Raw genomic sequence first — 24650 nt, 5'->3', positions numbered from 1 at the left:
CCTTTTAGACTGAAATTTTATAGGATTGTTTTCTGCCCAAAGGTGGATTTTATTTATTTATTTTTAAATTTGTGCCAACAGGTCAGCTGTTTGACTACAGGAAGAGAGGAGACTTTCCCCAATATTAAAAGTTTTTTTATTTTAACAGGTCGAGTGCTGAAATGGCAGCAAGTTTGATTCACAACAAACGCAAAGTCACTGCCTCATTCGCTGTGCAGCTTGTAAAGTGCAGAAGAGAGGTAACTGGGAAATGCACTGGCATCCACTAAAATAGTTCCACCTCATAAAATGTTTTTTTCAGTTAAAAAATACAGACCCCACAGAATTTCATATACACACACACAAATATTCTGGAAAAACCTGAAGGTCTTACTGATTACTTAATCACCAGCCTAGCATTACTGTCAAACTGCCGTGATCAGGAATGAGACCCCTGACTTCACACGTATTACTAAAATGTGAATGGGAAGACACTGCCGGACTGGTTTTGGCACAATTGGTGGCGTTATAGTGAGCCATTTCTGTCAAACACAAAGTGCAGGAGCTCTCCTACTCCAAAAAATGGATCACTACCATGTTATCCCCCTTGAGAGCCACGAGCAGAGTCAAAAAGGGACTGGCATTCGTGTACAGAGTGCCTTGATACACTGAAAAGCCTCATCATGATCTGATGCAGATACTCAGAGAGGTATCTCCACAAACTGAGACTGGAATGGACCTCAGCTGAAGCCAAGAACTCTTGATGGTACACGAAGGCACATAAAACCAGAGCATTTCCAAAAGGCTCCAAGGGAGAACATTACTCCAAATAAAAACTACTCTAAGAAGGGTTTGGGTTGGATTTTATAATATTTTGTCCTCAACTATTAAGTGGCTTTTAGGCATTCTCTTCCCCCACCTTGTTCTCGCAGGTCACCATGCTTACGAATGACCCATCAACAACTGAAGTGGGATTAAAGACAGGTAGAGCACTGGTAACAGCAGTCTTGTGCCAATCTGACACGTATCAAAAGGTTGCGTTTTTTAAAACATCTTGTCATGACTGTGAGAAGAGGGTTTCTTTGCCTCTTCCATAACATCCACAAATTTTCAATCAGTGGTTCTGTTCAGTCATAGACAGCTTGATTAGTACTGGCTACCTTCACTGGACGGCAGATACATGTCCCTCCTCTCTGAAAGAGATTGTCATGCCTTTCTGTAGGAAAAGTAAGTTGCCAGCTTCTATGAAAGAAGCAATTGTGCAACCATTGCTCAAAAATTAAACATTAATCACCTACATTCACAATCTAGCAATAAACACCAAATGTCTATTTTTAGAAATTTTGGAGGTGCAACTACACCTTAATCTGCTCAGAAACTGAAGAAGCTGGCTTAAGTGAAGTTTCACATTTATCTCCATGCATAGCACACCAAGATTAAATTGATACAACAACAAAACCATGGATCAAATTAGCGAAGTGCAGGTCAAAGAAACTCAACTCGTGGTCAAGTGCAAATGAAAAAAGCTGTCCTGGTCATTGATGTCACAGAGCAGCTGGGAATCCAACAGTACCCAAACGCCAAATGCTCATAACAACCAGCAGGTATATACCCAGAGTAAAGGCACACATATAATCACTGACTTATCTTTCAGTTGCTTCCCCTCATCCTACCAACACCTTTTCCTCTTTATCTGGATTGAACATAAGCAAGCAAGCCCTCTTCTGTGCCCCTATCCACGCACTGGGCAAAGTATTTGGAAAGTACTAGGTGAACACGGTGAGATATCTCTGCATTTGCTCTCTATTGGATTCTGGGTGAAGTCAGTCCATTGTTTTTGATCTGTAAAGCCCTAACTGGCCACTGTTGTTTCAGTTTCCCCTCCTAGTCTTGGAAAATTTGCGGGGTTTACTTTTGTTTGCTTTTATACATGGCAATAGCACTCAGACCCCTGGACAGGCTTCCCTTTCCCCTCACAGTATTGCAAAAATTTAAATAATTAAAAATAAAACAATACCTTTTGCTGTACGTAGCAATGACTGCCTCCCTGCACCAAGTAAGGAATTCACTCGTGAAATGCTGGGTGGAATCTCTTTATCCAGTATAGGGCCAATACGCTTGCAAATTTGCAACAAATGATCTGGAGCCACATGTTTGTTGGATAAGACCTGATAAGAATTTAAGTTTAAAACAAATATGGTATATCTAAAATAGATGATTCTATGTATGTCAGTATTTACATTAACATTTAGAAGTGCCTAAATATTTATATTCTATAATTCATAGAGCAGAATCAGCTATATGAACTCTGATCTTTACAGTAGTGAATTACCCAGGAATGGGAAAGCTGTTGTAAAGAGACATACTATACATCAGCATCTTACTATGGAAAATACAGACTTCACACAAATGGCTCAGATTGGAGCACCCTCTCATATTCAGTATTTTCCACAAAAGATATTTTACTACAGTTAAGAGTAAAGCTTTCAGATAAGCAACACCATCACTTTGCTCCAGATGGACACAAATTTCCGTGTTTCAATTCTACATGATGTAATTATGTCTCATGCTCACTTCTTTTGGGGTCTGATTTAACCAACACTCCACAAAAATATTAAGACTCCTTGACTCATTTTTTGTCTACTGTAGGTCCAAAAAAGTTAGGTTATGGTCAAACACAAGACAAATGAATATAATTGGCTATGCTGAATAAGAGTTGTACAAACTGGAAAGTTGTAGTCCACTGACATCACTTAAGGCTCAAGTCATCTACCTAGCTCCTTTGGAAAGAGCATTGGATTCTTCAAGGAAACTATGAGATGCAGCAAACAATCCTACTCACACTGACTCAATGGCAAAACTTCCACAGACATCTTAGGGAAATAAGATCATGTAATTTACCCACTCACAAAGGATTCTCAGATATAGTTAATTTAGAATCCAAGTGTACACAAACACAACATCTTGCAACCAAAAATGCACGCACATTTCTCATATTTTCATTTTTTCAAAGTTCGCTGCAAAAAAACATGTATACAACTTCATGACTGACAACCTACTTGAGTAAGAGTCAAAGTTGGGGTTCCCACAGCCTCCACAAATTGGCCACATTTTTGTTTATAAGTATGAATTAGTGTTCCCATAAGATAAAAATATCAAAATATCAATAAGTCAACCTTAACTTGAGGCTCAGTTGTCCCATAATCAGAAAAGTAAAAATCAAACCCCCACACACTATTGCTGTACACCCATTTGGCAATTATTTGTCTTAATCTGCATATACGTTTCATACGTACATGGAGGATGAGTTGCAGTTGTGAGAACCAAAACCACTGGCTCGACTTCTGTATATTTAAAAAGGGCAAACTCAACTTAAATTACACCCGAATTACCTTAAAGTTAAGTTTTCAAATAAATAAATTATAAAACTTAGGACCAATAGAAAATTTTCTGTAATTTAAAAAATAAAAATGATTGTTTACACTGAAATTTTAAGAAATCCCCAGCAGTGTTTAAAGCCCAAATACTGCAGCACTAAGAATCTGAAAGTGGAACTCACTTAATGTTAAGGTGACTTAATTGACATAAATACAAGTAGTAAGCAGAACGTAAACAAGACAACTAAATGGAATTTTTACTATTTATTATTAGTGACAATTAGTGACATTAATTAAATTAGCTTTAAAAAAATCCAGTGCTGTAAGTAGTGTCAATTCTAAAACCATAATATTTATATTGTTTTTTGGCCTGAAGAAAAAATGTGATTACTCAAGACACTGAAATAAAGTTTATTCGTTACTTCGTATTTGAAAACCTGACAAATGAATTCAGTGAAAGAGTCAGTGTTACTGCACACTGAAACGTATCTGAATGTATAATACAGTAATCATGTTACTAACACTGATTGCGAAACAATATTTGGTAGATCAAGTAGTATACTAAAATCTTATTTATTGAAGATGTTTGCCACATCCTGTAAAGAGACACAAGAGTACTGACCAAGATGCTTCAAAGTAGAAGGCTTAATTTCCCCCTTCAAGCACATTTACAAAATACAAAATATATAATTTATAAAAATTATATAAAATATAATTATAAAAATATTATATATAAAAATATAATTTATAAAAAGATACTACCTTTGTGTAATTTATACCCAATGCAAGTCTCGTTAAAGGAAATTTTAAAAAGCCTAATAAAATATATATTTTTTTAATGGTTGGTTTTGACTTTTTGTGACAGCAGTTATTTAAGCTCAGGCTCAGATTCTGTAATGAGCACTTGGTGTGAGATGGAATACACCCAAATGGTCAACACTGCAGGTTTTGGGCCTTAAATGTTTGCCAGCTGTTCCTGAAACCCAAAACCAGAAGTGTGAAACTGATAAGCCTATTTTTACACTTAGACAATTAAAAGTATCTAAACAGCATAAATGGCAAAGTAAAAAAGATATGACAAAAAGCAGAAATTTTGATAACCTAAACTATTAACAGCACACACAGGAATTTTTTTTGTTGTTGTAGGGGAGAAGGGGGACACACACAAAGGCTCCAATCCTATGAAGTCACATGCACAGACAGATGCATGAAGCCCCAAAGTCAATGAGACTCAGCACAGGAATATATATGCCAGCACCACATTTGCAGAAGAATCGAATTGCCTACATACGTCCTTTACAAGAAAACTTTCTGTGCTTACCTAAATTTAGGCCAGATCTTGGAAAGTAATCCTGTTGACTTCATGCAAGTAAAGTGAGCAGGATTGGTCCTCCAGTGTACTGATTTAAAGCAGTACTATATACATTTGCTCAAATAAGAGAACTGTCAAATCCAAAATTACATTTGTGGCTACCTTTTTGTTTTTAACCTATAACTATATTTTTCACATTTTTTAATTGTGTGTAGTCAATATCACTCTTTCCCCTGTACCTTCAGTCACATACCACTTTACTTTGTCAAAGTAGGGAAAAACATGAGGAAAAAAACAGAATTTGATATCACTTGTAACTAACTACTCCAAGCTTTTTTAAAAAGTAATATAAACTGAACTACAGACTTCCTATATTGATGCTGTCCTCCCTTTAGTTTGTATCCATATAGCCACACATTATCATGTAGTATTTTAGAAACAGTAACACAGAACACCAGGAACAGTTACCACAATTTCAGAGTAGAGATGTAAATACAGTTAGTGCAATTAATTTGGCACAAGTTGTGCAGCCCTGAGCCAAAGGGCATCTTTTGGAACATTTTGATTATTAAGAACACACTATGGCCAGTAAATCAGAAAGACACCACTACAAATCCCCATCCACAATTTCTGCACCAGTGATTTTGTTTTCTAATCTGTTGAAAGCAGCAGATGTAGGAAACCAAACAGAAGATAAATACCATCCAATCAAAACCTGCTTAACAAGTCTCCTAGTGAAACACAGAAATGAAACCTCTTAACAGATTGGCTCTTCCCCATAGGTAGGCAGGAACAAGGGCAAGTGGCACAACCTCCAGCCCCGCCTGTGCTACATAACAATATCCTCCAATTAAAAACAGCCCTAGCCCCTTATGTTTTTGTTTGTTAGTTTAAGGTAAAGACCTCAAACACCCCTTCTAAAAGTCACCCTTCTGTCTCCTCCCAGACCCAGAGTGAAATACAAAAATAAACGTAAAGGCTCTTTTTATTAAGTGGCGGGTCTAACATTAACATTATTATTCTAATTCAACGTTGTTTTTAAATCTCACCAAATCTTCATAACTTCTACAATGCTCATTTCCTTCCCAATCCAACCTTTTAGGAAGCAACTAAATTGAGAAAGAAACAAAAATGAGTGATTAAAAGGGGAAAGGGTGAGGGGAGAGCAAATTCAAAACAACGTGGGTTGGTTTTTTTTTTTAAAAAAGGCGATGAATGACTTAAAGGAAAAAGGCACGAGGAGAGGGGGAAAGGCAACAGAGAGTGTCACACACACAGACCTGGTGCTGCTCCAGCTCCTGCACCAGCACCTGCAGGGGAAGGAAGAAACAGATGCACACGAGTTAGGGAGGGGGGAACCAAACCTCGCCGTTGCTTCAGCGGCCGCCGCAGCTGCACAGGGCTCGGGGCCAGGCAGCGGAGCCCTTGGCGGCGGCGAGGGGCGGCGGCGAGGGCGCGCGGCGCTGCCGGGCTCGACTCACCTCCGCCGCTCTCCGGCAGGGCCCGGTGCTCAGGAAGCGGGCGACGAGGAAGTAGAGCTCTGCAAGAGAGACGGGGGGAGAGCGATGAACGCGGGGCGGGGGGGGGGGAAGGGGGAGCCCCTCAGCGACTGTAATTCATAATCATGACCGGGAAGATGGCGGCGGGGAGCAGCAGGAACCGGCGGCGCCCGGCCGGCTCCCTCACGCGCTGGGCTGTTACCTGATTCCATGAGCGGCAGGGAGCCGCCGCCGCCGCCGGAGGAGGAGGGGACCGAGGGCTCGGCCATGTCGGGGGCGGCCCAGCGGCTCCTTCCGCTGCCCAGGCAGGACACGGGCTCAGGCAGCGTTTGGCGCGGGCAGGGCCCCGCTCGGCATAGTCCTATCAGCGCCTCCCCCACCGCGAGCGAGCCTCCCCCTCCTCGCTCTAACTCAGCCACGGCCCGGCCGCCATTGCCGCGGAGCGACCCGTCGCAGTGACGAGGCTGCCTTCTCCGCCGGGGAGGGGTGGGTGAAAAAATAGTCCCTCGCCGGGGACACAGGGGGCGGCGCTGGAGAGGAATGTTTATATTCTTCTGTGAACCCTTCTGGGGTAAAAAGCAGCCCGCGGCCTGTCAGTGCTGGAGCTAATGGGGGGGTCGCTGCTGCTGCTATTGCTATGGGTGCAGGGGGAAGCGAGATCCGGCCGCGGAAGGGGACGTAAGAAGAAAGGCCGTGACGAGACACTGAAGGAACGTCTGCACGTTGGCGGCGCAGGCGCAGTGGGGGATGCGCGTGCGGCCGCCCGGCGACGTCCTGCGGGAGCTGCACGGGCAGCTGCTGCGCCGCGGCGGAGGCCGAAGCGGGCTGGTGATGGCGGGCCGGGGCCGCGGGGCCTGGGCCGGCGGCTGCGGAGGGGCAGGAGGCTGCGCTGGGAAGGGTTCCCCCGGGGGTGGGGGAAGGGCGAACGGTGGCGGCCCGGGCCGGGGCAACGCGCGTCTCCTCCCCGAGGGCGCTGCTGCCCCCTGCCCCCCTGTGACGGGAGCGAGCGACAACGGCGCCTCCCCTCGCCCCATGTGAAATCGGGCACCTCTTAGGGGGTCCCCTGAGCGCTCCCGCCCGCGGGACCAAACCCCCCAGAACAAGGCAGGAGGCGCTGGTGCCCAACTAGCGCCGCTGGGTCGTTCTCTGACCCGTCCATCCCTGTGTTGCTTCCAGGTTGGTTCTCGCTTGAAGGGTCCCAGAACTCAAGGTGGGCCGAGCACCTCCCTGGGCTGGGTTCCCAGCGAAGAGCCCACAGGGCTTCTAACTGCCCATGTCCTTTTGCCTTGCAAACGTGTTCAGGTCACTGTCCCTTACTGCGCTACTTTCACTCTCAACACTCTGCCTTTAGCTTCACGATGACCATTTACAAATAAGGTTTGGATCGGGAGAGTCTGACACTTTAAGGCCTATGCAAGGGATATGAGCTTTGCTACGCTGCCAGAGTTAGGGTTACCAACAGCACACAGTTTCCCCTAAATATCCAAAAAATATTCTGTATTTCCATGAGGCTGCTGGCATTCACGCTCCACTGCAGTGTACTTTAGTCCAGATAATGAAAGGTATTTAGATGCCTAACTCCCGCTGAAGGGGCGTAGCCGGGGCTAGCCTCCCCAAGGAAAGATCCACCTACTGCCCATGTTGAAATCCTTTTATCTCTATTGTGTTGTTTTTCCTCCTTCCATTCCTTAGAATCATGAACGCTATCATTTCATGATCACTTCCACCTAACTAGCTTTCCACTTTCACATGCTCAATCAGTTCCTCCTGATTTGCCAAAATCAAATCTGGAACAGCCTTTCTGCAAGTTGCTATCTTCACCTTCTGAAATAAAAATAATCTCCAATGCATTTAAAAAATGTGTTGGTTTATTTGTGCCCTGCTGTATTATTTTCCCAACAGATGTCTGGGTAGTTCAAGTCCCCCATCAGCACCAAGTCCTGTGCTTTGGATAATTGTTAGTTTAAAAAAAGCCTCATCCACCTCTTCTTCCTGGTTAGGTATAGTAGACCCGTACTATGACATCCTTGGGGGTTTTTTACCCCTTTTATCCTTACCCAGAGATTTTCAACAAGTTGGTCTCCTATTTCCATCTCAACCTCACTCCAAGTGCATAGACCTTTGATACACAAGGCAACACCTCTTCCTTTTTTCCCCCTGCCTTTCCTTCCTGAGCAAGCTTCACCCCTTTCTATAGCCAGTCATGTATTATCTCAACAAGTCTCTGTGATGCCAACTATTTCATAGTTGTGTTTATTCACTAACATTCTAGTTCTTCCTGTTTATTCCCCGTACTTCTTCCATGAGTATGCATTGTCCACATTTGTTGAACCCCTCAAAAAATTCTATTAGATTGGTGGGGCATGATTTCCCTTCACAAAAGCTGTGTTTAGTCTTCTCCAACATAGTGTGCTATCTATGTGTCTGATAATTTTGTTCTTTACTATAGTTTCAATCAATTTACCTGGAATTGAAGTTAGGCTCACGGGCTTGTAATTGCCAGGATCACCTCTGGAGCCTTTTTTAAAACTCAGCATTATAGTAGCTATCCACCAGGCATCCTGTACAGAGGCTGATTGAGGTGCTAGGTTACATACTAATTAGTAGTTCTGCAATTTAATATTTGAGTTCCTTCAGAACTCTTGGGTGAATACTATCTGCTGTTTCTTTTGGCTTCTCTTAGGATAGCACACTACATTCCATTCTTCTTATTGCTTCCAGTATCAGCTGCTGATAAACCATAGTTTCCCTTATCTGTGCACATTTAGCTGTCATTGGGCCAATGTGCACATTGTTCCAGGCATCCAGTATTAAATTATTTTCCATGTAATTTGTTTTGTGCCTCCACCCTCAAGCCATCTGTAACCACATCTAACAGTTCATCTTCTACCTGCTTTTGACTGGATGCTTTGGAGCTTGGCCTTAGGCAGCTGGTCATTGCTTGAAAAGTTGATTCTCAATAACAGAAAAGGAAATATCACAGCCACAAAAAAATTCTGCAATTCTCAATTCTATCTGTTTTAGTTCTGGGATTGTTTTTGTTACAAACATATCCATTTGTGGTTGACAGTGATACTTCCTCCTCTTTGGCTTTAGCCAACCTGGATCTGGCTTTCTTTTAATATACTTTTCTAACCCGTGGCACCCCTGTATTCACACCCTACATACTACTGCAATATTTGTACAAAATATGACTTGTGAGGTATATGAAAGCTAACAACATGGTTATTAATATGGTAAAATTCATGTGTTAATATGTGAAATTATGGATTCCCTCTGCATGACATTAATAGAACATGTTTAAAACAAAAGAAGCCTACTCTAGGTATAGGTGATAAACAGGTCTGTCTGAGACAAAATAATGGGTTTACTGAAATCTGCATTAGCTGTAAACAAAGCTAAACCAGCAGGGATCATCTTGAGCCTGAACTGAAACAGAGAATGAACATGGCTCCTGCACCTCAGAGACACAAGAAACTGAATACCCAGGAAGCCTTCCTGACTTATAAGGCAAAGAAATCCCTTTGGAAATGCAAGGAACAGAGACTTTGTATTGATCTTTCATCTAAAAGGAGACAAAAAGAAAGAAGTTACTAACTTTGAGCAGTAACAATGATTCTTCATGATGTGCGTCCCTATGGGTGTTCTTCCACTGTAGGTGACTCTCAAGCAGTGCCCACCCCTGGAGCTAAGATTTCAGTCAAGTCCAATATGAATGATAGTACTGTGGCACTAAATTTGGCATCTGCAAATGAATCCCCCAGGATGGCAGTGGGGTGCAGATGTCCAGGTAGCTGCTCTGCAGAGTTCTGATAATAGGATACCTTCAAGAAGGTGACTGGAAGAGACTGGCCTCAGAATGCATGCACATTGAAGATGGGGGTGTTACATTACACAAGTGGTAACAAAGTTTAATGCAGCCCGTAACCCACTTAGAGAGTCTTTGAGCTGAAATCACTGTAACTTTTGACTTGTCTGCAATGGAGAGTAAGATTCTCAGAGATTTTCTGAAAGCTCTTGTTCTGTCCAAATAGAAGGCCCAGGCTCTCCTCATGTTGAGCCTATGGAGGATTCCCTATTATCCTGATGTTTAGGATAAGAGGCTGAAAACTGAATAAGCTGATTCATGTAAAATGCAGAAATCACCTTGGGAGTGAACTTTTGATGTGATCTAAGTGTGACTTTTTCAGGCAAGAACACAGTGAAAGGGGAGTGCACCATCAAAGCCGCTATCTCCCCTATCCTTCTTGCAGAGGTGATGGTGATCAGGAGTGCCATCTTCATGGAAAGGTGAGTTAATGAACAAGTGACCATAGGTTCAAATGGTGGACTGTGTCAACCGTTTTAGCACTAGGTTGAGATCCCACTGAGGAATGGGAAGTCTGGGTTGTGGGAAGAGGTTCATTATACCTTTGAGAAAATAGTTACTAACCTTCCATAACTGTTGTTCTTTAAGATGTGTTGCTCCTGTCCATTCCATGCTAGGTTTGTGCGTGCCACGTGCACAGTTGTCAGAGATGTTTCCCTTAGTGGTAGCTGTAGGGCCAGCCCTAATGCCCCTTAGAGCCCTGTTATCACCCCACAACAGGGGTGACACCACACAGCCAGTTGAGTTACCTGAGTGCTTTATCTAAGCCACTCAAGGACAAACTGAAGACAACAGCCCGAGAGGCCTGCCCAGCTAGGGAGGTCAGAGCCCACAGTGGTTCTCTCTGCTCCCAGACTGCACCCTGGGAGTGACAACCTGTCACAAAGGCAATCTGACTTGTCCTGTCAGTTTGGTACATTGCAGGCGCTGGGTTTAGATTTAGATGGCTTCGGTACCATTGATACCAAAGATATGGACAGAGCCAGAAATGGTTTTCTGCTCGACCGGGGCTCGCTATGGGGACACGCGGACCTTTTCTTAGAGGCCTTACATGAGTGGCTCACAGGCATCTCCCTAGACTCATCTCCCTTAAAAGTAGAGGGTGCAGATATACCTACACTGGAGTACCCATAGGGACACTACTCAAAGAATCAACTGATCTAATCTCTCTGATGGGCCTGCTGGCAACACTAGCCAGTAAAACCTAGGAGACTGGGTGAGAAAAACCATCTCAATGTAGTAAGATGGCTTTTAAGTTTTAGATACATTTTCACTTTTATTTGCTTGTAATCTATTCTACTTTCACTCCCTTCTATTTAGTATCACTTAGTCCATGCACTTCTATTAATAAAATTGTTTTACCTCTACTGTAAACCCATGAAATGCTGTGTGAAGAGAAAGGGTGTAAATTAGGGCTGTCAAGTGATTAAAAAAAGTTAATCGTGCTGCTAAACAATAACAGATTACTATTTATTTTGATGTTTTCTACATTTTCAAATATACTGATTTCAATTACAACACAGAATAATGTACAGTGCTCACTTTATTTTTGATTACAAATATTTGCACTGTAAAAAATATAGTATTTTTCAATTCACCGAATACAAGTACTGTATTGCAATCTGTTTATCATGACAGTTGAACTTACAAATGTAGAATTATGTAAAAAAAAAAAATGCATTCAAAAATAAACCCACGTAAAACTTTAGAGCCTGCAAGTCCAATTAGTCCTACTCTTGTTCATCCAATCATAATGCTGCCCACTTCTTGTTTACAATGTCACCTGAAAGTGAGAACAGGTGCTCCCATGGCACTGTTGTAGCTAGTATTGGAAGATATTTATGTGCCAGATGTGCTAAAGATTCATATGTCCCTTCATGCTTCAACCACCATTCCAGAGGACATGCATCCATGCTGGTGACAGATTCTGCTCAATAATGATCTAAAGTAGTGCAGAGAGATAGATGCATGTTCATTTTCATCATTTGAGTCAGATGCCACCAGCAGAAGGTTGATTTTCTTTTTTGGTAGTTTGGGTTCTGTAGTTTCCACAGGAGTGTTGCTCTTCTAAGACTTATGAAAACGTGCTCCACACCCCGTCCTTCTCAGATTTTGGAAGGCACTTCAGATTCTTAAACTTTGGGTCCCGTGTTGTAGCTATCTTTAGAAATCTCACATTGGTACCTTCTTTGCGTTTTGTCAAATCTGCAGTGAAAGTGTTCTTAAAACAAACATGCTGGGTCATCATCCAAAATTGCTGTAATATGAAATATGACAGAACGTGGGTAAAACAGAGCAGGAGACATACAATTCTCCCACAAGGAGTTCAGTCACAAATTTAATTTACCCCCCCCCTTTTTTTTTTTTAAAGCAAGTGTCATCAGCATGGAAACACATCCTCTGGAACAGCAACTGAAGCATGAAGGGGTATATGAATCTTTAGCAAATCTGGCACGTAAATATCTTGCAACACCAGCTACAACATTGCCACATGAATGCCTATTCTCTCTTTTAGGTGACATTGTAATTAAGTGGGTAGCATTATCTCCCGTAAATGTAAACAAACTTGTTTTGTTGGCTGAACAAGAAGTAGGACTGAGTGGAATTGTAGGCTCTAAACTTTTACATTGTTTTGTTTTTGAATGCAGTTATGTAACAAAAAAAATCTACATTCATAAGTTGCACTTTCATGATAAAGATTACATTACGGTACTTGTGAATTGAAAAATACTATTATCATTTTTAAAGTTCAGTTATTTGTATCAGAAATAAAGTGAGCACTGTACACTATGTTCTGTTGTAACAGATATATTTGAAAATGTAGAAAAACATCCAAAATATTTAATAAATTTCATTTATTCTATTGTTTAGCAGTGCAATGCGATTAATCACAATTTTTTAAATTGTGATTAGTTTTTTTTTGAGTTAATCGTGTGAGCTAACTGCGATTAATCAACAGCCCTAGTATATTTACACCAGTTAATAAGCTGTGATGTACTAACAGGACAGCAAACTTGTTATCTTCTGTGAAAGCAGTTGTGCATAGAATTGAAACATCTCTTAGAAGCTTAGGGACTGGAATTCACTAATTGTTACCTGGTAGGCAAAGTCGGTCAGGAATGTCCTGCGGATTTTGCTGGGTAAGGAAGAGAGGCTGGCATGGCAGGGGGTTGACACAGTCTACTCACCAGCAAAACTCATCCTTACTGAGGGAGAGAGATAACACAATGGCGCACAGCTCTGTGTATCCCCAGAAGCATACTGTAACTTGGCAATGGTAATATCATATTATCCGTATCTTCATCCTCAGAGGCCAATTCCAATACTTGCATACGTTTAGCTAAAGTCAGTGGTTCTGGTGTCTGTTCTTTCCAGTGGATTTTGTAAAATGTTTCCTCAGCCTCCCTTCCTACTCACCTTTTCTTTGCAATTTCTGCATTTAAGACTCTTTGCTAACTTTATGAACTTTTTCAAAATAGTTATGAATTGGGTCAAGTAGTCCTCCACCTTGGCTCATGCAGAAATATTTTGTCCTAAGTCACTCTACTCGTTCAGTTCAGTTGCACTCCAGCCAGCCAGATCAAGAGACAGTGTAATGGACTAGACAGTTTTTTGAGTTAAATTGCCAAACTAACAAACTTCTCAATCTGAAAATTCCTCTTCTTGGTTTGCTAAACATCTAATTTTCATAGCTAAACAAAGAACAGGCATTCTCAGATTCCAAAGTTTCAGTTTCTACTTGAGGTAGCCTAGACAATAGCATACAGCTTTAAATTGACACTTTTGTTTTTAGTTCCTATAATTAAAATTAAGCAGACTATATTACTGCAAATCTATTACCAATTTGCTAAATATTTCAGTATTTTTCATTAGTATAGTTCTAATAATTTTATTTTTCCCAGATTAAGACAGTATTTACTAGATACTAGTAAATACTAGCCCAATCCTAAACTAATTTTCCCAAGTAAATTGCCAACCCTGTCCATCTTTGATGCTTTAGAGAAAAGAAAACAAAAAGAAGCAAAAAACAGAATACATCAAGGGAAGGGAAGGGGGAAATTTCCTTTTGACTCCCAGCAGCTGACCGAATGAAGCCCTGAAGATGAGATTTTAAGAACATAAAACATTAACTGGAAGGGATCCCAGGGGCTGCTGCCGCACTCAGAGTCTCACCAGCACAGGCAACCTCATCATACAATCCCACTCAATTTTAATTATGATATCAACATTCCAATTGGTCAACCCAGGTAAGACTGCAACTGGACACTTGGCAATTTAAAAAAAATCCCTCTCTATCCTCACCTCCAGGAATGACATTATTCACTCTGAATATATAATTAAAGTATCAATTAGTACATGTTTCTCTCAGTTTTTCAAAGAAAAATAAAATCCAGTAAACAGACTTCTGTATGAGTTACACGAGTCACTGAAGTCAACCCAGGGGCAACAAAAGCAATGTCCTTTTATAACCAAGATTTTATTGGCTCTTGTTTGGTGTTCAGTACATAGACACACCATGAACAATTTGTATAACTTTTTATTCTTGTATATTTTTACTCTTTTAAAAAACCATTATTCCAGTGACTTTTCATCTTAACTTGTGTTGACAAACTGTCCTTTAAAATTGGACATGATGTACCAGTATCTTGAATACTGTCATATGAAGTTAGATCTGCTATACAGAAAGTTCCACCTATTCAGGGCTTGTCTACACTTACAGCACTGCAGGAGCACAGCTGCACAGTTGGGAGTTGTGCTGCTGTAACGCTTAGAGAAGATGCTACCTATGCCGACAGGAGAGTTTCTCCCATTGGCGAAGGTACTCCCCCTCCCCAAGCAGCAGTAGCTATGTTGATGGGAGAAGCCCTTCCATTGACATAGCTCTGTCTACACTGGGAGTTCGGTTGGTATAACCACATCGCTTAGGAGGGTGGATTTTCCAAACCCTTGAGCAACACAGTTATACTGACATAAGTCTGTAGTGTAGACCAGGGCTCAGTAACATCACACTCACTACACACCCAATAAAGGTTTCCAATCTTTCACAGCACAGTTACAAAGTTATTGACAAAAATAAAACTACCACTACTAAAAATAAGTCACAGATAATACACAATTCTGAAAGGGAGATCCAACACCAAGGAGCAGTTTCATAACAGAAGTAACTCTACAGACACAGTGGATACAGATATGTAAAATGTTAAGACATTTTCAACTTATGATTCCAAAGTTTGATCCGTGTCATGCCTCATTTAACAGGATATAAAAACTGTTCCTCACAGCCTATGGAATGTTAAGTGTAATCAGAATTTCAAAGTCTCTCCCTAATCTAACATTCCATTAATTTCTGGCTACACAGAAAACAGACAACCAGTATCTGATTTTACATCTTTAAAAAAAGAAAGCAGCATTTACACTTATCTAATTATGTAAAAAAAATGGGATGTGGCGGGACTCCCTCCTTTTAAAAAGTGTGTTTTCTAGAACTACTAAAAAACTTGCATTTACAAAATAGTTGATAAAAATATTCCTCTGAATTGTACAAGGAAGGTAGGTACTGGGACCACTGATAAAAGACTTGGTAGAGATATTACTGAGACTTGGCTTCTTTCTCTCTTGCTGAATCAAACCCTGGAGCCTGAAAAAGGGGAGGAGAAATAGAGAACATTTAGTATAACAGTTTCCTGAAATTCTCAACGTCTTAATTCACACACAAGATCTAACAGTAAAAGAAGTATGGTAGCTTCAAAAGGATTTACAAATCAGGTATATTTTAGAGCAAAATTCATATCAAATGTGGAGGATAATTGATCACTTATATACTCATTCATTAGCCTGTTCGTTTATAAGCCGACCCCCCCAAGATGGATAGCTAAAAACAGTATGACCCTTTCATAAACCGACCCTATATTTCAGGGGTTGGAAAACTTTGGCTCCTGGCCCGTCAGGGTAAGCCACTGGCGGGCCGGGACGTTTTGTTTACCTGGAGCGTTCCCAAGCATGGAGCCCGTCAGCTCCCTGTGGCCACGGTTGGCAGCTCCCATTGGCTGGGAATGGCGAACCGCAGCCACAGGGAACTGAGGGGCTCCAGGTAAACGAAACTACAACGTATTAGATATTCAATGCAATGATTTCATAGAGTTTAAAATCATCAAATTTTGGTGTAGACCCATTTATAAGCCGACCCCCGCTCTTTGATGCATCACTTTTTTAGAAAAAAATATTCAGCTTATGAATGAGTATATATGGTATTTTTTAAAGTCTTCACGCATTTTGATTCATGAGCTTAACCAATCATTAATGAACCAGTCTCAGTCCCCTTTGATAACATTCTACAACACAAATCAACTTAAAGTGAAATGTAACTGACTCAAATTTTAGGAAGTCTGCTCCTCATATTAGGAATTTAAAAGGTTAACTGGTAAGTATTAGTTTTACCCGTTAACCTGTCTTAACCGTTCAGCCCGGCGCAGCACCAGCCAGCCCGGCCATACCGGCTGAAGGAGCCCTAGCCCCAACCGCGCTGGCAGGATCGCGTTTTTGTTTAAACGGTTAACTTTTTAAACAGTATTACTGATTCTAGAATGCATATGAGGCAGTGATGTAAAACAATTCCAGCTCAAGACAGGCTTAAAGGTGAAGGGATTTTTTTAAAAAAAGGAGTCCATTTCATTAATTGATGCCCTTAAAGGTCAAAATACTTTAAGATTTAATGAGTACTCTCTCATACTAGGAAGCTTAGATCCTCAGGAATAGCATATCTTTAGAGAAGCAAACGTTTGAATGTGTTATTCCACACTGCACTATTTGCATTGTTACTTTAACTATTTCAAGGTTCCTAACATGTTTTAAGACGAAACGTGATCATGTCACAGTATTCTTGAATTTAGAAGTCCATCTCTAAATTCATCTCTGCAGATATTTAATTAAATATCTCGACTGAGTAATAGTGGCAGAGCATCTAGATCAGTGGTCTCTAATCTTTTTACATCCAAGATCACTTTCTGAATTTAAGGGCAACCTAGGATCTACCCTGTCCCTTCCCTGAGGCCCCACTCACTCCACCCTCAACTCTCTCCATTGCTTGCTCTCCTCCACCCTCATTCACTTTCACCAGGCTGGGGAAGGGGGTGCAGGCTCTGGGCTGGGGGGTTTGGAGAGTGGGAGGGGACTCCAGGCTGAGCCTGCAGCAGGGGGTTGGGGGGCACGTGGGTGCAGCGGGGCGGTGGTGGTCAGGGCTGGGGTAGAGAGTTGGGATGCGGAAGGGGTTATGTAGTGCTGGCTCTGAGAGAGGAGTTGGGTGTGGGCTCCTGCCAGGCGGCACTTACCTCGGGCAATGGCACAGCTAAGGCAATCTCTCTGCCTGCTCCAGTCCCACACCACTCCTGTAAGGGGCCAACGCGCCCCTGCGGAGGGAGAGACGTGGCTCTGCGTGCTGCCCCTCTCTGCAGGCACCTCCCCCACAACTCCCATTGGCCACAGTTCCCTGTTCCTGGCCAACGGGAGCTACAGGGTCGATGCCTGCAGAGAGGGGCAGCATGCAGAGCCATGTGCCTGCCCCCCCAGGCGGGAGGGGCTCGTTGGCCCCTTCCGGGAGCAGCGTGGGGCCAAAGCAGGCAGCCCTGTTGCACCACTGGAGATTGCAATCAATTGGTGACCACTGGTCTAGATCAAGCCAGTATTTTGTCCCTTAACTTCAAAATAATGAATTCATACAAGCTTAGAACATAAGAACAGCTATACAGGGTCAGACTAATGGTTCATCTAGACCAGTATCCTGTCTTCTGACAGTACGCAATGCCAAGTGCTTCACAGGGAATAAACAGAACAGGTAATCAAGTGATCCATCCCCAATGCCCATGCCCAGCTTCTGGCAAACAAAGTATAGAGACACTTCAGAGCATAGTTTCACATCCCTGCCCATCCTGGCTAATAGTGATTGATGGACCTATCCTCCACGAAGGTATCCAGTTCTTTTTGAAAGAATACATCTTGATAGATAAATTTATGCAGTAAAAATGCAATGAACATTATCTTTAAAATAGGACTGTCAAGTGATTAAAAACATTAACAGTGCGATTAATCACAATTAAACAATAGAATACCATTCATTTAAATATTTTTGGATGTTTTCTACATTTTCAAATCTATTGATTTCAATGACAACACAATACAAAGTGTACAGTACTCACTTTATATTTATTTTCGATTACAAATATTTGCACTGTAAAAACAAAAAATATTTTTCAATTCACCTCATACAAGTACTGTAGTACTAACTACACTCAACATGTCTACACTTAGTAGTGGATCAGCACTGCTATAATTGATGCAGCAAGTGCATCGATTTAACTGTGATGCAGCGATTTTAACTGAAAACATGCTAAATCCATGGGAGGGCACTCACCCATCGATTTGTGTACTCCATCTCTCCAAGAAGGATAAGGGAAGGCCACAGGAGATGCTCTCCCATCGACAGAGCATAGTGTAGCCACCGTGGTAAGTGGATATAACTACGTCAACTTCAGTTACGTTGTTCACTTAACTGAAGTTGCATAACTTAGATTGATTTACCGCGGTAGTGTAGACCAGCCCTGAAACTGACAGGTAAGGTACTATCTACTGAAGGTAAAGGAGACCCACTAGCTGCGTGTGCGCATGCATGTCCTGCTCATAGCGTGACAGGGGGAGGTGCACATGTGCAGTTCAATGGGCACTGCTGAAGATTTCCGATCCCAGGCACAGGGGGCGCTGCCACACCTACAGCGGAGTACCCATAGGGACATCATCGCTTGAAGAACAACTGTTGCATTCAACAAATACTATTTCTGACCTTTGTTTGGCTAATCAATGTATTGAGCCTACTGACACCAAGTCAGATTAATATCCCACTGAGATGAACGAAGCAGTTGACATTGCAGACAGCCTGAAAATAGCTCTAAAAAGTCTTCTTTTGAATTTGCATCAGTTATCCTTCTAGAGTATTTCTTTGCAACCATGAAGACTAGAAACTATTAGAGATTTTCAGATCAGTCAGAGGACAAAGCCACTGAGGCTGGTTGAAAATTTTCTGTCAGCTATTGGGAAGGGAGGGAGTTGGTTAACATAATGGAATTTTTGTGAGATGTTTCTCACTTTCTGCAGAAAACATTGTTTTTTGACTAGTTGTAGCATTTCACGGGTTGTAGTTTGCTCCTTGTGTACTCACTCTCTTCCATGGGCTGGGACCCCAGATACACATCTTCCATAATGCACCAGTCTCCTCTCTGGATGAGGACTGTATGCAACATGAAGTTCCTTGCCATCGTGCATTATGGGAGATGTACTCCAGCTGGGGTTCACAGCCCAAAGAGATAGGGCACATGAGGAGCAACCTACAACTCCCCTGAGGCTCTACTGCCACATTTGGCTGAAATCTTTTCATTTTGAGCTTTTAGTAAAAGCTATATTCCATGGAAATTGAGTTATGAAAATGTTTCTTATTTTTCCACAGGAAAAGATTTGAATGAATTTTCACACCAGTTCTGGTAACTATATATCTTCCATTAAAGTTAATAGAAGATGCATGGCTAAATCCCCTAAGCTGCTGTGAAAATCTCAGCAACATACATTTATATCTTAGATTTTGCAGAAACTAAATCTGATGTCTGATAGATGTTTAGATTAACTAGTGCACTACATTATATGAACTCTTCATAATCAAGAACTAATCTTTTGTCTAGGTTAAGACTAAAGCTACTACTATACCTCCACACTGTTAATTTCTCCATTTTCTGCAGGCAAGTTGTCCTTTGTTTCTTCTTGATTAGTCCCCTCAATCTGTTTTCCTTTTGGTCCTTTTTTCCCCTTTGATTGAGCTTTCCTGTCCTCAGATTTATCCTACAATTAAATGAATGTAAGAATTTAGATAACCTTTTAAAACAAGTTGGTTACTAATTCTCAATATTACTAAAAAAACCTCAGAAACCATGTACTCCATAACCAGTGAAGGTGGTTTCCATAGATATTTTTTTTCTATATATCTCCGTTCCAGAAATAAGAGAGTCAAACTGGGATCAGAAACGAAAATATTTGTAAGAAGGTTAGTAGTGGTTTCTCAGACCCCACAACTACCTCTACATAACCACTATACAATTTGATGAATGGCAACCTGTTTGAGAGGCCTAACACTGAGGAAAATACATGCTGGAAGACAGAAGTGAAATGCATTGGTAGAATTGCCCAGAGAAGCTTGCAAAGTCCATGACTTGTCTATGCTAATATTGTAACAAAAATAATAATTAGGGCTATTAATCGCAGTTAACTCACACCATTAACTCAAAAAAAACTTAAACAGGATTAAAAAATTAATCATGATTAATTGCAGTTTTAATCGCAAAGTTAAACAATAGAATACCAATTGAAATATATTAAATATTTTGGATTCTTTCTACATTTTCATAGATAGTGTATTGTGTTCTAATTGAAATCAAAGCGTATATTTTTAATTACAAATATTTGCAATGCAAAAATGAGAAACAAAAGAAATGGTATTTTTCAATTCACCTCATATAAGTACTGTAGTGCAATCTCTCTGTCATGAGAGTGCAACTTATAAATGTAGGGGTTTTTTTTGTTGCATAACTGCACTCAAAAACAAAATAAAACTTCAGAGCCTACAAGTCCACTCAGCCCTACTTCTTGTTCAGCCAGTCGCTCAGACGAACAAGTTTGTTTGCATTTACACGACATAATGCTGCCCACTTCTTATTTATGTCACCAGAAATTGAGAACAGACATTTGCATGGCAGCTTTGCAAGGTATTTACATGCCAGATATGCTAAATATTTGTATGCCCCTTCATGCTTCAGCCACCATTCAAGAGGACATGCTTCCATGCCGATGATGCTCATTAAAAAAAATGTGTTAAATTTGTGACTGAATTCCTTGGGGGAGAACTGCATGTCTCCTGCTCTGTTTTACCCGCATTCTGCCATATATTTCATGTTATAGCAGTCTCAGATGATGACTCAGCACGTTGTTCATTTTAAGATCGCTTTCACTGCAGATTTGACAAAACACACAGAAGGTACCAATGTGAGATTTCTAAAAACAGCTACAGCACTCGACCCAATGTTTAAGAATCTGAAGTGCCTTCCAAAATCTGAGAGGGACAAGCTGTAGAACATGCTTTCAGAAGTCTTAAAAGAGTAAAACTCCAATGCGGAAACTACAGAACCCAAACCACCAAAAAAGAAAAATCAACCTTCTGCTGGTGGCATCTGACTCAGATAATGAAAACGAACATGTGTTGGTCCGCACTGCTTTGGATTGTTATCGAGCACAACCCGTCATCAGCATGGACACATGTCCCCTGGAATGGTAGTTGAAGCATGAAGGGACATATGAATCTTTAGCACATCTGACGAACAAATATCTTGGGACGCTGGCTGCAACACTGCCATGAGAACGCCTGTTCTCACTTTCAGGTGACATTGTAAACAAGAAGCAGGCAGTATTATCTCTTGCAAATGTAAACAAACTTATTTGTCCAAGCGATTGGCTGAACAAGAAGTAGGACTGAGTGGACTTTCAGGCTCTAAAGTTTTACATTGTTTTATTTTTGAATGCAGGTTTTCTTATACATAATTTTACACTAAGTTAAACTTTCACGATAAAGAGATTGCACTACAGTACTTGTATGAAATGAACTGAAAAATACAATTTCTTCACGTTTTTTACAGTGCAAATACTTGTAATAAAAATAAATATAAATTGAGCACCATAGCTTTGTAATCTCCATTGTAATTGAAATCAATACATTTGAAAATGTAGAAAACATCCCAAAACATGTAAATAAATGGTATTCTATTGTTGTTTAGCAGTATGATTAATTGCAATCAATTTTTTTAATTGCCTGACAGCCCGAATAATAATGTATGGTGCTTCTGAAATAGAAGGGCTAAACACATCAAGCTTTATCCTCTTTTTATAACATAATGGAAAAGATTTAATAATGCATTAAAATGTTTTCAAGAGCACATTCAACAGTCAGCTGACATAGGCTTTATATTTTTTGCCCGAACTAGTATGGTTAAGCTAGAGGTTTCTTCTGACTCAATGGAAGTAATATTTTCATTTAAAAAAAAAAAAAATTCAGTACAAACTTCCCAACAAACTTTGTATCATTGAGTTGCATTCTAAGAATGCTTCAGCTGATATCCACGGTTTGAAAATATTTAATATAGCAGCATGGAGTTAATATAAAAGAACAATTTAATACTTTTGTTTAACAACATTAATTTTATTGATGCCATTAACTATAAGTGAACAGCAGATTAAGACTTGTTCTTGTGTTTAGACAAAAGGACTAAGGAATTCACTGTTAATAATGCTATATTAAGAAAAGAGGCAAAGGAGAGGATGCAATACCTTCATTTATCTAAAGGATAGAATTTTTAACTAGGACACTACTATACTTCAACACTTTGCACAGCCATTTATTTATAGAACAGTATTATGCAATAAGAACAGGATTTATCAGGCAATTGTTATTATATACACAAATACTATAAGTAAACTGCAGCAGATGGGTTTCTAGACAGAATAGTCATGGGAATGAACATATTTATTGGGAATATTAGCAAAATTTAAGACATACATATTTAGCCATGCTTCACAGCTTTCCTACTTTTTCATTTCAAACATTCAATATTATATAAATTTAATCTAAAAGGCTTCTATACACAAAATCTTCATGCATCTCTATTTCTAAAATTGAGGTCAAGAGAAGAGAAAAAGTCATTTTTTTAATTTGAAGATTAATCATGTATAGTGGGTAAAATTATGGCTGAGAACCCAAACAGACTGTCTCAGTTCATTTGCATACTGCAAGCCTACTGGTTAGAACTGTCACATATAGTCGTATACTTCCTTCACAAGTACATTTACAGAAAATACTATCAGAACACTAAATTATTTCACAGCTGCAACTTAAGGACTTTATTTTACATAGCCAAGATTAAATTCACTAGAAAATGGGATATTTTCCGTATTTCACATGTGTCTATGTATTACATAGTGTCTTCACCAGATGAACTATAGGAGCGCAGCTGCATCAGTACAGCTCTGCCAATACATATGCCCTGAGTTAATACTGAACTCAATACAAGTCCAAAAATCATTTTGTAATGTTAAACCAAGAATTTCTATGTAGTCTTTTAAAATGCAAGTACATACACGCTTTCCCGTTCAGGTAGCAATAAAGATACGAAATATTTTTATCTGTAGTTGAAATCTGCCCTAGATCCAGCTGTATCATCCAACCAACATTGGACATTGGTGTGTCGACCAAGCCACACAAGGACAGTCTGTGCCATTCACAGGTGTGTCTCACTCACCTTTGCTGTTGCTGCCGCCGCCTTTTTTGGCTTGGGCTCGGCTTTGGCGGGGGCAGGTTTCTGGAAAGAGAAGCAGGTTTAGTGCTCGCCCCTCACACAGCGCCTAGGAAGGGGCAGCCAGGGGATGTCTATACTTACAGCTGACAGGCGCGCAGACCGCCTCTTGGGCTAGAAGGGGAGACAGACACAGCGTGAGAGTCGGATCCCTGTCCCGCGCCCTCCCCCGGGAGCCCGCGCGGGGAGCCCGGCACTTACCTCGTCCCGCGCCTCCGCTTCGGCCGCGTTCACCTGCAAACAAACACGCACAGGAGAAAAGGAGGCCTTGTGGCACCTTAGAGACTAACCAATTTATTTGAGCATAAGCTCACGAAAGCTCATGCTCAAATAAATTGGTTAGTCTCTAAGGTGCCTCAAATCCTCCTTTTCTTTTTGCGAATACAGACTAACACGGCTGTTACTCTGAAACACATAGGAGAGTGATCGGACAAACGTGCGCAAGCGCAAAGCCCAAGTTTCCTCCCCCTCCCTAAAGGCGGTCACGGCTGAGTGACGTCAAGACACACGCCCCTTCCCGCCGCCGCGTTCGGATTTCGAACCCCGAGTGCCGTCGCGTTTAACGGCTAAAAAAATTCGAGTGACGCAGCAGCCGCGGGTCGGGAGAAGGGCCCCGCGGCCGCTCAGCGCCGAGATAGGCTGGCGGGTCAGCCTGGCGTCCCGGCGAGCCCGGCAGGAGGGGGGCGCTGATGCTCCGGGCGCCATTTGACCCAACGGCCCCCGAAGCGAGTGTCAGCCGAGCCCGGCGAATTTGCGGGCAGCGAAGCGAGAAGCCCGGGCTGAGCCCGGCACCGCAGCGTCCGGTCGGCGGCTCGGTGCTGTGGGGAGCGGCTTCAGCCCGCACCTTTCTCCTCGGCATGACGCGAGGTGGCTCCGACCAACAACTCGCTGGTGCAGCTGAGGTCTCTGCTGCTTCCCGTGTTCACTCGCTCTCAGCGAGCGGCTGCTGCCTGTGCGTGAATCTTAGTCTGGCTGCGCAGTGGTCGGAGCCCGCCCTTCCCCCATCCCAGGAGCGCCAGCGGCGCTGCAACAGGATGCAGCCGGATTAGGGGGGAGGGGGCGCGTCCCATTCACTGGCGGCCGCGCGCGCCCATTGGGTCGAGCCTCCCGCGGGGCTGCTTTCGAATCACAACAAGCCCCTGGGGCGGGCCCTGTCGCTCACTCTGGGACGTGGGGCGTGGC

The 24650-nt window shown here is 41.8% G+C and overlaps 2 protein-coding genes and 1 long non-coding RNA gene across 6 annotated transcripts in view; 1 reads left to right on the top strand and 2 right to left on the bottom strand.

Moving 5' to 3' along the window:
* BRWD1 (bromodomain and WD repeat domain containing 1) overlaps nt 1-6610 on the bottom strand; it is a 109488-nt gene extending 102878 nt beyond the window's left edge. For all 3 annotated transcript variants that reach the window (XR_014714419.1, XM_084651259.1, XM_084651260.1), the window contains exons 1-5: nt 6370-6610; nt 6150-6208; nt 5949-5978; nt 5718-5777; nt 1997-2147 (exon numbers count right to left, since the gene is read on the bottom strand). Coding sequence is in view for 2 of the 3 variants with exons in the window: in XM_084651259.1 (XP_084507385.1) it covers nt 1997-2147; nt 5718-5777; nt 5949-5978; nt 6150-6208; nt 6370-6436 (367 nt within the window). In the remaining variant the exon portion in view is untranslated. The remainder of the gene's footprint in view (nt 1-1996; nt 2148-5717; nt 5778-5948; nt 5979-6149; nt 6209-6369) is intronic.
* A 328-nt stretch (nt 6611-6938) lies between these two features.
* Nucleotides 6939-12713, top strand: LOC311511296. Its single transcript, XR_014709249.1, has 3 exons — nt 6939-7343; nt 10358-10457; nt 12407-12713. It is a non-coding gene; the product is annotated as an uncharacterized lncRNA (long non-coding RNA).
* A 1775-nt stretch (nt 12714-14488) lies between these two features.
* HMGN1 (high mobility group nucleosome binding domain 1) lies at nt 14489-24590 on the bottom strand. 2 transcript variants are annotated; one of them, XM_084611732.1, is made up of 7 exons: nt 24313-24590; nt 23670-23702; nt 23553-23582; nt 23415-23474; nt 19783-19914; nt 18228-18259; nt 14489-15673 (listed from the first exon to the last, which is right to left on the bottom strand). In XM_084611732.1, exons 1-6 carry the CDS (start codon nt 24325-24327, stop codon nt 18245-18247), a joined length of 285 nt encoding a protein of 94 aa, XP_084467858.1. In that variant the 5' UTR covers nt 24328-24590; the 3' UTR covers nt 14489-15673; nt 18228-18244. The 2 variants fall into 2 exon arrangements, with proteins under 2 accessions (XP_084467858.1, XP_084467857.1); XM_084611731.1 differs by lacking the exon at nt 18228-18259 and having other exon boundaries at nt 24313-24585.
* Nucleotides 24591-24650: the final 60 nt, after the last annotated feature.

This window comes from Lepidochelys olivacea (genome assembly GCF_965140295.1).
Source record: "Lepidochelys olivacea isolate rLepOli2 genome assembly, chromosome: 1".
Lineage (NCBI taxonomy): Eukaryota > Metazoa > Chordata > Testudines > Cheloniidae > Lepidochelys > Lepidochelys olivacea.
This window is presented reverse-complemented; position numbering and strand designations above follow the sequence as displayed.